Below are 12157 nucleotides of genomic sequence, written 5' to 3' on the forward strand. Positions count from 1 at the left end.
TTTTTTATTATGAATCATACTTATATTTTCTCTATGCCCCAAGAAGGACACGGTTATCCATAAGAAAAAAAAAAAAAAAAACTTTTAACGAAAAAAAAAAAAAAAACTTTTATCGAAAATAACACGGTTATCAAATAGAAAAAAAAATCAAATCAAATCAAATCAAAACAAATCAAAACAAATCAAATCAAATCAAAACAAATCAAAACAAATCAAAACAAATCAAAACAAATCAAATCAAATCAAAACAAATCAAAACAAATCAAATCAAATCAAAACAAATCAAAACAAATCAAATCAAATCAAAACAAATCAAAACAAATCAAAACAAATCAAATCAAATCAAAACAAATCAAAACAAATCAAATCAAATCAAAACAAATCAAAATAAATCAAATCAAATTTAAAATGCATTTCCTGGTGCATGGAGAAGATAAATGCCCCATGTAAAAAAAAAAAAATTTGTATAAAATGTTAAGGGAAATTTCTATGTTCCACGATTTTCCCCCTCATGAAATGACATAAATTCATTTCATAGAAGAAACTCCTGCATTTAACATGCGGAACATATTCCCACAAGTACAAATACAAAAAAAAAAAAAACAACAATGATGGAAAATGTACATTGCAGAATATGAAGCCAATTGCGATGGCACACAAAAAATGTACGTTCATTCTCCCCTAACTTTATCCATACACACACACACACACACCCTACATTCCCCTGTAGGATACACAAAAAGAATTCATCATAACGACGCGTTAACTTACATTAATAGCAAAGGTTGCAAAAAAGGGGGACCATTAAAAAACAAAGAAAAAAAGAAAAACAAAGGTTGTAAAAAGAAAAACAAAGGAAAAAAGAAAAACAAAGGAAAAAAGAAAAACAAAGGAAAAAAGAAAAACAAAGGAAAAAAGAAAAAAAATATATTTGTTATATTTTCCTGTTGTTACCTTTTGCACGTGCGTTTTATTATGATAAGACGGATCCCCATGATATGTCACTCCTCTACTACATCTTACTGAACAGTGGGGGGGACATTCCACTGTTAGCTGTAATGGCCATGTCCACATAAAAGAGTAGGTCAGAAACCACAGGGAAATGGGGAACATAAATCTACTACTTGCATGATAGAGCACGGTATGGCCCGCTCAACCAATGATTACCCTCCTCAATTCCTAAAACACCTAAAGAGGGCTAAGACATAAAAGTATAAGGCTCCGAGATATAGGGGGTAGGACACAGTGAGAATCTTCCTAATGCTATTTGGTTCCCCATAATTTTTCTAAAAATGTGAGAAAATTTAAAAAAAGATAAAAATCATAAAAAATATGCAGGGCTATATACGCAAACATGTATATGCATATTTCACCAAGATGATTTCGTTAAAATATCGCACAATGGTATTCATCTTTATCCTTCCTCTGTTATCTTACCGCCAAGAGGAAGAGGTTGTAGCTTGGGGGGGTCATGGCTTGGACTAGGAAATAGAGCTGTAAGTTTTTATCAAACTGAGAAAAAGGGAGAAATAAAATAAAGCGCTGTGATGTTGTATTTAAATGGTTCCCAATTGAATGTGAACGAATGGATCGGACGCATAATTGGATGGAACATACGACACACAGAGTAGACGTATAATTCCCCCCCTACCCCCTCCTGGAGTGCATCCAACCATTTGAACGACATGTCACTTCATTCCATACCTTAAGAACTCCGTATCGATTGCTCATGCGCAACATAGCCCACATGAGGGACGGAAACAGAAGATACTTATTCTGCAACACGTACAGAAGATCCTTATAAGATATAGCAGAAGGTAATTTAATTCCTTCATACAGAATATTAGAAAGTATCACATAGACAGATGGAGCCAACATGGTGTTTAACATAACCATTGACTGCTTGATGGAGTGCTCATAAAATGCATTAGCTCTGCTAAATATTTTGAAAAAAATCGAAGTGCAAAGGACGTAAAAATACGAATTTCCCCCAATGGAACTGAACATGGATGACAGACAAATGCCCTTCATCTTATCGCTTGATGTTTCTTCTTTCTTTTTTTTAACAAAAAATTTTACATAAATTTTTGTTAGAATGCCGCTAATTACCACATAACAGTTAATAAAGAGGGAGATGCTTTTTTCTTCCCAGTGGAGAATTTTCAAAAGGTTGTTGTACACAAATATTGGTATCAATCCGGATTGGTTTAGCACGCACATGTGCTGTAGCATGTTTACTTTTTCTTCCCTTCCCGCTTCTTCCGCATTCTTGATTGTTTTTCGGCAATTCAAATCAGTTGTTATTGCGGGTTCCCTTCTTCCTTGTTCATCTTGCGAGATAACCCCTGCGGCTGCCGAAGCGCGCTCTCCTTGCCCGTCGATGAGGGGCTCCCCCTGACCCTCATTTTTCACCCTCCTTTGTCCATTATCTTTCCATCCGTAAAACAAATAAGCAGTTACACGAGAAAAGAAAATCTGAGTACAAAACTGGGCGACGCAAAAAAGGGAAATTTTACACAACTGAGGGGCTTCCTCAGGAATTTTCCTCACTACATCATTTATCGCATTTAGCAAAAATATCTTCGAGCATATATTATCAGTTATGTCTGTCAGAACAATCCTATGTTCATTCCTTATCAACTTCAACGCATTCAGAGTTAACATGAATGAGAAAATGTTACCCAGACGAAGTAGTATTCCCAGTGGGGCAGATAGAAGGGGGTAATTTATCTGTGGAATTTTCTGCAGCAAATTTTGGACATTCTTTCTGCTAAAATTTATCTTGAATTTTTTTACAACTCTACTGTTTTTGCTAAGTATGTAACCCTTATTTGGGGTGAAGACGCGAATGAAGCATTTTCCCCCTACGTGGTATTGCCTGATGGGTATGCCCCAATCAGTACCTCCCTTCCATTCGCCCTTACTAAATTGACTCTTCGCGAGGTACAACAGGGTTACCAAAAGAAGGATTAACGGCGTGAAGGTTCTCATGCCGTGTGTTCTTGCGAGAGGGGCGAGAAAATCTTCTTCATCAACGCTGCCACGATTGTCACCACGACTACTGATGTGACCGCTCCCCCTTTTTTTTTTTCGCCGACAAACTGGAACTATTGGGCTAACTTGATAAAAGCCAATTGGAGAAAATACGCCCGATAAACCACTAACCCATTTTAACTCCACACTTTAGCCACTGCGTATACGAGTTACACCTTATAAAAAATTCCTACTGGAAAATTGGGAAAAAAACGATCCCCCACCTTGATATGCTCAGCTACCACGTGTTCAAAATTTAACCTGCACGTTCGCCAGTTTGGCTTTTTTTTTTTTTTTTTTTTTTTTTGTTCCCTTTCTTGCGCAATATTCTGCATGCAGGCGAAATTCCTTTATCATCCAAGTTCCCAGGAATGATCTACCAAGTCATAATCGTCACCGCCCTGCTGCCGTGCCCAGATCATAAGTAGGAAAAATTGCGCAGTGTCTCCCTTCGCTGCCTTTTCTACACAATGGATGTGCAACGCGCTTGTAATCGGTTAACATTGTTTTCGTTCACTCATACTACGGAAAATTTTGACAAAAAAAAAAAAAAAAAAAAAAATAGCAGGGAAAGCGCGAACAAGTTTGGCTCATTTCGCAAAACTCGCACATTTAACAACGTGGCAAAATTGACAAATTAAGGAAGGACAAATTTAACAATGCAACGGGGCGAAAAATCCCTCGGCGCGATAGCGCATCGTGTAGAAAAATATTATGTGCGCAAAAAAAAGAAATAAATAATAAGCCCCCTGTGCAAAGAAAAATAAGGGGCCATGAAGCATAGAACAAGCAGAAGGGAGAATGTGCTATACACGCCACTACCTCAATGTGCCATTTGCATGAATATGCCGCTAAAAATATGCCATTTGAAGTGCAAATACCTTCCTCCCTGGGGCGCCAAGAAGCGGTACACCCGGTTTTCCCTCCCCCCCTTAAGGTGTGAGATTAGTTGTTCTGGCACATTTAACTAGTGTACATCTTTCAGTGACCTTCAATAAGCCTTTCATTTTCCATGTAAATTTTGATGTATTTTTTTGGGGGGTCATTTCTGTAGTATATCATTTTTTTTTTTTTTTTATATAATTTTTCCATGTTCCTCCCTCTGGCGCATAGCTTAATTTTTCACGTTTTATTCGAATATGGGTTTGTACTCACATGTTTCTCTTTTTAGACTATTCTTTCCCCCCTCAAGCGACATGACACCTTTTTTGGCGGGGGCGCAGCATGCCTTTACCTGTTGGCGTACATTTTTTTGAGGCAACTTGGGGATGAAGGCCGTCTCATCACAACAGCCCCCAAGCAATGCACGTGACGCCAAAGCGAAAACCCCGCCAAATTGGGAATAAAGCGCAAGGGTTCCCTTCCCCGCACTTATCTGTACACGGGCACATGTGTACATGTGTGCGCACGCTTCCTCATTTACCACCCCTGCAATGTTTGGAATTTGACTTACCCCTGTGCATCAATGATTTAGTGCATTCTGTAAAGGCCTCATAGTTCAATGGCCCCATCGTTTAATTTCCTCATCCTTTAATTTCCTCATCGTTCAATTTCTTCATCGTTTAGTTTCCCCATTGTTTAGTTGCCTCATCGCTTAGCAGCTTCACTGTTTCATTGCTTAATGGCTTAACCGCGTAGTCCACCCTCTCGTCATTACAGCACTTCATAACTCCCCGCACAAAGTACCTCGAAAAATGAAATCCGCTTTGGCGAAGCACTTATGGATACACACACATACACATACGTATATGTTGCTGTCATATTTATTCTCCACGCAGGCCCCACAAAATTGTGCTCGCTATTTTGTGCTTCATCTTTCAGTGTACACCTTCTTTTTTTTTAAGGTTTCACGGAAAAGGTGTTATGGTGCAGTGTGTGTGATTATCCCTGCGAGTTTCCTGCACATCCTCCGTGTTAGTTCGTGCCCCCTGAGCATTTCACGTTCTGCCCAATTTTTACGTATAGAACAAATCCCTTCTTCATCATCATTCATAAAATAAAACTTATGTGCACCAAGTAAAGCGACAGAAGGGAGAGCGTAATCTTTTCGTCGTTTTTACTTCGCCTCTACCGATTCCCACGTCGACTTTGATATTACATTTTTTTTTTTTTTTTTTTTTTTTAGTTGCATTTTGTGAACTGTCCTTTTGTGAGCAAACTATTATGTGTGACCATTTTTTGGAATCACATGTTCACCGTGCGACGTCCCTCTTTCTTGAGGAGTTCCACATTCTAAGCGACGACGCATGAAGGGTGTATCCCAAATGGCACATTCCCAATGAACTTCATGTATTCATAAAAAAAATGTACATTCTATATGACATACTGCACATATGCACACTTGTAGGTGTGGATATTTTCATTTCACAATGCAAAATGTTACATTCGCTTAATTATTCTATTCTTCCCCTCTCCTTTTTTTTTTCTATAAATACGTATATACCGCTCAGTATACATGACCCATTTGTAAATTCATTTTACCCCTCCTCTTTATTTCTAACAATTTTGAATTCATCACTGTTGTCTATTCATATGATATCTTTAATCCTGTCATAAAAAATGCTTCATAGCAATCTACATATTTAGTATGTTGTGCCTTTAGTGTATATGTGCGCAAATCTCAGAGGACAGCGTTCGAAACGCAATCTACAAATTGCCAATGAACAGTTTTGCTCACGCTAGTTCTGCGCACTCTCTGCTCCTTTTGCGTGTTCCCTCCAGAAGGACTGTGCAACTGCACATGGTAAGCGCTTTTGATTTTTTTTTTCTTTTTTCTTTTTATTTATTTATTTTTTTTTGTGTGTGCACCAGATTCATTTCGCTACCTCCTGCCCTTTTTTTGTTTCTTCATTCCTAAAGCGCACTGCGCAACTTTTATCTGTTAGTAGGAATGAAACAACGTAGTACGAAACAACACACAACGATTAAACTTCTGTACACCCTTCGAATGAGCCAAATGCGCATTCGTGGTTATGCTTAGCCAAACGAGTATAGGAGCGGACAATTTGTCATATTTTCCTTGTGGCAATTCATAAAAATGCAATTTTTTTTTTTTTTTTTTTTCTTCTTTTTGCCACCTCCTTCCTGCCGTCCATGCTGACCGTCCCAGGGAGGTGTTGTTTCTGTCAATCGTTCCCTTAACCATTCGTTTAAATATATTTTTTTGTGCTTTTCCTCCTTTTTTATGAATTTACCATGTAGCAACGTAACAGATGGATGCACAGCATGTACCTATGTACGTTACCTACGCGGAGAACATACAAATTGGAAAAAAGCGTAACACTGTGCTACCTTTATGCGTTCATTCGTATGCTCAATTTGTTGACTAGCACGTTGATCACCTTTTCCTTTTTCTGCATCGTTCTTTGTTGATTCTTCATTTATCTGTTCTCTCTTCTTTCCACTTTGGCCTCATTCCATCTAAACGAAAATGACCATCGAAAAGAAAAATGCAATAAATTGCAAGCGCCTGCACAGAGCCAACATGATTTTTGCCACCATAAGCAACGATAACAATTACATATGTATCATCACGCATAACGAAAATGATTACAACTTAGAGCTGTTCAGTGGGAGCAACCAAATGCAGAAAATATTTCGGAAGACCATTCCAGACAGCCTTAATAAAGTTTATATAAATCATTGCAACAAGTACATTTGCGTGACGAGTCAAAATGGCAGCATATACATCCTCGACATGAAGGGGAACCTTGTGTACAAAAATGAGGGGATGCATTGCTTGTACTGGAGAAAGGGAGGTACTCCGACGAAGGTTATCCCCGCAAAAAATGGTGAGACGAGATGAGGAGCAAACAGGGACGACGTGTTCCGTTATGCAATCAAATCAGACATGATGTTACATGATACACAATGAGCAATATGTGGATAATAATACAATGAGAAGAAAAAAGGAACCATATAGCAGATGGTTGTTTTGATTTTCCGAGTCTCCCCCATGAATTCACTCCTGAAACAAATGCAATCGTTGTGCGCAACTAGCTCTATTGTACTTTTTTTTTTTTTTTTTTTCTTTTTTTTCCCGTTCAGGCTATTCCAAAAGAAAGCGCAAAAAGGAGACCAACTGGACCAGCGGCGATAAGGATCATCAAGCGAAAGACAACACTCTAATTGATTCCATCGCAAAGAGATTTAAATGTGACAAATCGGCAAAGAAGGAAAATTCCGTTGTACTCCCTCTTAACAATAATATGAAAAAAACAAATAACGGAAAATTAACGGGTGATAAAAATCACCTGACCCGTTCAGGCAAAAATAGAGACACGAAAAGTAGGAAGCAACCGATTAGCAGCAACATTATTATGAAAAACGAAATAAACAAAGAGGATCATGTCCTCAGTGGGAACGTATTAAAGAGCGGCACAACGGCGAGGAGGTACAAATCTGTGGGAAACGAAAAGGAGATGAAAAAACAGCCCAACGGGAGGATTCCCACGAGACAATCCAGTAATTACAACGTGATTAAACCCTCCAAGGAGATAACGCGAAGTGTATTAAATAGGTCAATAAGGAGGGGAAAAAATAACGGCAAACACACAGACTGTGATGACAAGACAAATGGTAACCAGACAAACAATAAGCGGACAACTGATAACGAGACAAATGTTGACGAGATGGAAGAAAAACATTCCGATGTGAGTATTAAATCTGATTCAACCATCTTCGGAAATTACGATTTCTGCTTAAGCAAAGAGGTGTGTGATTACTTCTTCTCCACCCCCCCGACGAACCGGATTGCAAAATATAGAGAAGTAAACGAATTAAATTCCAACACGCAGTACGAAAAAATTCCCCTCGAAATTGTGGACATATTCTGGATTAACGTAGAAAAAGATAACAGAAATAAATGTCCAGGAAATTATGGCCATTATTACCTTTTCAGTTACTTTGACAACGTGCATATTATCCATAGCCTGGACGTAGGGTTTAACGTTATATGTTCCATGAATTTAAAGATTATACTTTATAAGTGCAACGTTTTAAACCATTTTTATAAAAATATCAATTCGTACGTTCGACTAAAAAATGATATTGTTCAGGCATTTAAAAAGAAATTTATAAGAAAATGGAAAGCCAAAAATAAGTACGCATGTGTCAGGTCGGTAAAACATAATTGCCATCGGAACAAAATGAATCATTTCAACATATCAATGAGGAGGGTTAACAGTCTACGTCCTGGTTTTAATGCACACAATTGGGGTACGACTGAATCTTTTTCCTTTCTCCACCATTTAGACGTAAAAGAAAGTATCATTAAAAGAATCTTCAACGACCTCGTTATTGACATCAAGCAATCGTACATTTCGAATGAGCAACATTACATTTTAGTGAACTACTACGTACGTGTAAAGCGGAAGTACTTGAACTTCTCTAGCTTAGAGCCCCGTCGATTGGGGTGGACAGGCGAACCGTTCATCCAACCTGGAAGTCTCCCCCAAAAGGAGAGCAACTCCCGAATCAGGCACAACAAATTCAATCTAAAAAGAATGATCTTGAACAGAGAAAAGGAAAACCAACGTACATTGACAGGGGACAAGTACAAAATGTGTCTCCTTGGCATGCAAAAATTTGCGAACGTGCAAAAAGAATTCAGATGCGTCCAAAAAATAATCCTCTACCTCCTACACTCTTCCAATATTCTCCATAGCATCTTTCACATATACAGGCAAATGTCAAGCATGTACTCAAAATTTAAGGAGTACAAAAAAATGCACCAAATTTATCGAAGCATTGTTGAATTAAATGATCACTTTAAGAGATTCTACTACCGAGATCGAACCATAGTTTATTTTTCCAAATTTATTAAAAATCGGAGGGAGAATTTTGATGAAAATTTGTATAACTTATTTTTTAAGGAAAACGAAAAAAGAGATTTCGCTCGCTACTACGATGTGGTAAAAAGGATGATAAGCGACAACACCATCTGCTGCACATGCTCCAAGGAAAAATTTCTCAGTGGGGAGATGGCAGTTGATGAGCAGGGGAAGATGCTCCATCAGGAGAAGAATGTTTATCAGGGGGTAAGCCATCCCCTACACGAGGGCGAAGAAAATGGAGCAATCCCACGTCCAAACACTGTGGGGGAGGCAGTCATGGGAAACCAGTTCAATGAGACAAGTAGGGAATTATCAGAGGATTGCTTGAATTCTCATTTTGGGGACACACAGCGTGGTGGGAAGAAGGAAGAGGCGTTTGAGGAGAACATAAAGAGGGGGGTCCTGAACAGTTACGAAGGGGGTCCCACGATGAGTTGCGTTAGCGACTCGATTCGATGTACAAGCGACATTAATGGGCGCTTGAGCAGCACAAGTGGGATGGTTCCTCTTACGGGACATCAAAGAAAGGTAATAAAAAAGGAACCCAAACATATTGCGGTATGGTCGAAGAGCACCAGTTGTCTACAAAAAATGGACCCAAAAGGAGGAACCACCTCAAGGGGACGGATAAATAGTATGAAGGACAGCCTCAGCACTGATACTCTGGAACTTAGGGGGAAGGTAAAAAGTGTAAGTCATAGAAGGCAATGTGGCACGTCTCTTTGTCCAAATGGCAGCGGGAAATATTGTGACAGTCGTGTGAATGAGAAAAATGAAAAAGATGGAAGTCATGGAATGGCTACCTCCCTTCAAAGGGGAACGATAAAGAACAGGGGTAGGAATGGCTTCCTTAGGAAAGGTAGCGGAATTTCTTACAGACAAGGGGTAACGAATAGATTGGGTACAGTCGTCTCTACAGGGGAAAAACGCCGTTGCGGCGGTGCGCGACCCGCTAGAGGCGCACAAAGAGGGACATGCACACATCGGCCAGGAAAAGGGAAAGTAGCGGAACGTATACAAGGAAATGGCATGACCAATATGGGGAACGAAGAAGCGGAAGACTCAGTAAAGGAGAAAAAACGTGGCGATGAAGAAAATGATGATGAAGACGATGACGAAGAGGATGATGATGACAGTGATGACTTGCCCCTCTCGGAAGGCGAACTGGAGGAGCAATATCGTCAGAGCCGGAAGTTCATAGTCCCCCCAGGACAGAACATTTGTATCAGCTGCGAACTCCTGATACAGAAAAAGACAATACACAATTTTGAAAAATTCGAACTGAACTATGTCCTCCCCAGAAAAAAAAAAAAAATGAGCGATGAAGAAATTTACACCTCCTTAATCAAGGATATCTACCTCATGTACAGCGAACAGAAATGTCCAGTCAATTTGTTGCTACTGTTACAGGAGTTTAGCGAAAAGGAAGTACAGAAATGTATGGCCAATTTTCAAGTCATCCTAAATTACTATGAAAAAATATTCCTCGAAAATATAAACGAGCATTTAATAAATTTGCACAGAATAATATGCATTTGTAAATCCTTAAGTGACAATACGCAGGTTATGCTAAAGACATACCGCCTCGACGTAATTAAAAAGATACAAGAGCTCACAATGTTTTGTGTTAGGAAGTTTCAAAAGTATTATAATTTACAAACACATTTGAATATCTTCCTTTTTTTAATAGAGTTGTTACTGTTCATTTCGAAAAATATTTATTTCGAAAAATTTCCGCATTATAAGGAAGCCTTTTCCAACTACAGAAATTTCGATGTGGAAATTTTAAAAAATTACAATTCAATCAGGGAGAACAAAAAAATTCACTTTAATCACTTCGACAGATATTTACACAACAGTCAGTTGAAGAGGCAAAAATTCTTTTTAGCACTTTGTACCATTCAGCATAACTTGGATAAAATTTTTCAGTCCTTCTTCAACAGAAGGGAAGACAACAAATTCACTTCCATTTACAACATTTCCATCCTCCATCTTCAAAGCGACCATCAATTTCATTATTTTACTCTTCCCGGGAATATCATCAAATATGACCCTCCCCGTAATTCCTCTTATTTTTCCGATGACTATGTTGGTCATATTGAGCAAATGCGATCCCCCGTTTACCCCTTCTACGTCTGCACGTGCGATCGATTTTCTTTCCTCCGCATTGACAAATATTACCAGTGCGCCCTGCGCTTCAAGTTGATCCAGAGGCGTGCCATAGGAATTAGCCTACATCCCCTTACCATTCTCAACGTAGTGGTAGGCCCCAAAGGGAGGAAATGCACCTTAAGAAATACACATCGTATCTCCATACCTCCGTACCACTTTACCACTTTACAACTTTACAACTTTACCGACTCCTCCCCCCACCCGCAGGTCATATCCAAGAACTTCTTCTACATCTTCACCAAAAACGACAAGAAGCTCAACATCACCTCCCTCAAAGTGAAGTACTACCACTCCGAACGAAGCGGGCTCAAGCGCAAAGGGAAGATGGACAACCCCAACAATTTAACCGGTGAGTCCCCCAAGGAGACCAGAAGCGCAACCCGTGCTAAGGTGCGAGGCGACATACACCGCGTGATATTTGACCATAACACCTCGTTCCTTCGGAGGTCCTATTGTGTCACATCACATCAATTGGAACTGCCTCCCACCATCGCAGTTGTCAAGTGCTCCAATCTGGAATCCTACTACCCCAGCGCCAACAGCTTCAACCTCAGGCTACAAACAGTATGCGTAAGTAAAACCAGCTCATGCGCCAAAAAATATGCGTGCACAGTATACACATATATATATATACATGCCCATATTTTCGCTCCTATTCTTTCCTTCCCCCTTTGAAGAATTCCATTATTGCGAACTGCGAACTGCACACATGCCTGATATTGCCAGGACTGTGATTATCGAAGAGAAAAAAAAAAAAAAAAAAAAAAAAAAAAAAAAAGTTGGGCGCACATATAACCAGCAAATACAAGCTCCGTGTACATCAAGCCAAAAGAAAAATGAATATAAGCATTTGCCTATGCAGTGCGACCCTGTTTTTGAACACATGTGGACCTTATTTTTTTTACGTAAGCCTTTTTTAGAGTAAATGTTTTTTAGTGTTATATATCCCGCTCCTTATATATATACATATTTTAGCCTTTATGACGCAAATAATATACCCATTCATTAGCAAACCTTACTGTCTGTCTGTCTGCCTGCCTGCCTGCCTGCTTGTCTGTTTTTTTTTTTTTTCTCTAATCCAACTCCTCTTTTTAAGATGATTTCGAATTATTCCTTCT

At 39.1% G+C, this 12157-nt stretch overlaps 2 protein-coding genes across 2 annotated transcripts; one reads left to right on the forward strand and one right to left on the reverse strand.

Annotated features, from left to right (window-relative positions):
• Positions 1 to 1172: 1172 nt before the first annotated feature.
• PKNH_0706100 (apicoplast integral membrane protein, putative) lies at positions 1173 to 2991 on the reverse strand (the record flags this gene model as incomplete). The annotated part of the gene is made up of 3 exons (XM_039113923.1): positions 1173 to 1286; positions 1438 to 1512; positions 1705 to 2991. The coding sequence occupies 3 exons, from the start codon at positions 2989 to 2991 to the stop codon at positions 1173 to 1175; spliced, it is 1476 nt and encodes a 491-aa protein (XP_038969564.1).
• Positions 2992 to 6463: 3472 nt separating this feature from the next.
• PKNH_0706200 (conserved Plasmodium protein, unknown function) lies at positions 6464 to 11773 on the forward strand (the record flags this gene model as incomplete). The annotated part of the gene is made up of 5 exons (XM_002258319.1): positions 6464 to 6824; positions 7081 to 11129; positions 11247 to 11388; positions 11536 to 11609; positions 11717 to 11773. 5 exons carry the CDS (start codon positions 6464 to 6466, stop codon positions 11771 to 11773), a joined length of 4683 nt encoding a protein of 1560 aa, XP_002258355.1.
• Positions 11774 to 12157: the final 384 nt, after the last annotated feature.

Source organism: Plasmodium knowlesi (genome assembly GCF_000006355.2).
Source record: "Plasmodium knowlesi strain H genome assembly, chromosome: 7".
NCBI lineage: Eukaryota > Apicomplexa > Aconoidasida > Haemosporida > Plasmodiidae > Plasmodium > Plasmodium knowlesi.